Genomic DNA, 568 nt, shown 5'->3' on the forward strand with positions numbered 1-568 from the left:
TTTATATTTATGCCTTCTCAATGTACCAAAGTGATCATTTCCGATTTTGTCATTCGATAATAAATCGATAATAAATTATAAATCGGTTAGTCTTGACTGGCAGCGCTGCACTATACGAATCAGCTCACGTCTGTTCTGTGCTTCCGTCAAACGGTTCCGAACAGAACCGATGCACGGGACTCGATGAAAGCGAGAAAGCGGACAGAAGAAGCAGTGAAATGTAGCAACATCACTGACCTGTTCAGGGTGAAATACAGCAAAAACAGCAATATTGTGAAATATTTTTATTATTTAAAGGGGTGATATGATGTTGCTAAAAAGAACATTATTTTGTGTATTTAGAGTATTAGAATTTTCAACAAATATATTGTACTAATTTTGACATTTAGGCGCTTTAGAAATTGTGTTTTAATACACTACCAGTCGAAAGGTTTTGATCAGTAAGATTTTTAATGTTTTTAAAGAAGTCTCTTCTATATTTTAAAATGTAACTTATTCCTGTAATTTCAAAGCTGAATTTTCAGCATTATTACTCCAGTCTTCAGTGTCACATGATCCTTCAGAAATC

General features: G+C 33.6%; 1 protein-coding gene across 1 annotated transcript in view; it reads left to right on the forward strand.

Moving 5' to 3' along the window:
- The window catches only part of LOC107714163 (echinoderm microtubule-associated protein-like 1), a 5269-nt gene extending 5051 nt beyond the window's left edge, over nt 1-218 (forward strand). Inside the window, exon 3 of the mRNA XM_016519915.1 lies at nt 165-218. Coding sequence (XP_016375401.1) covers nt 165-187 — 23 coding nt within the window. The 3' untranslated portion in view covers nt 188-218. The remainder of the gene's footprint in view (nt 1-164) is intronic.
- Nucleotides 219-568: the final 350 nt, after the last annotated feature.

The sequence above is a fragment of the Sinocyclocheilus rhinocerous genome, unplaced genomic scaffold, assembly GCF_001515625.1.
Source record: "Sinocyclocheilus rhinocerous isolate Xijiao unplaced genomic scaffold, SAMN03320098_v1.1 scaffold1561, whole genome shotgun sequence".
NCBI lineage: Eukaryota > Metazoa > Chordata > Actinopteri > Cypriniformes > Cyprinidae > Sinocyclocheilus > Sinocyclocheilus rhinocerous.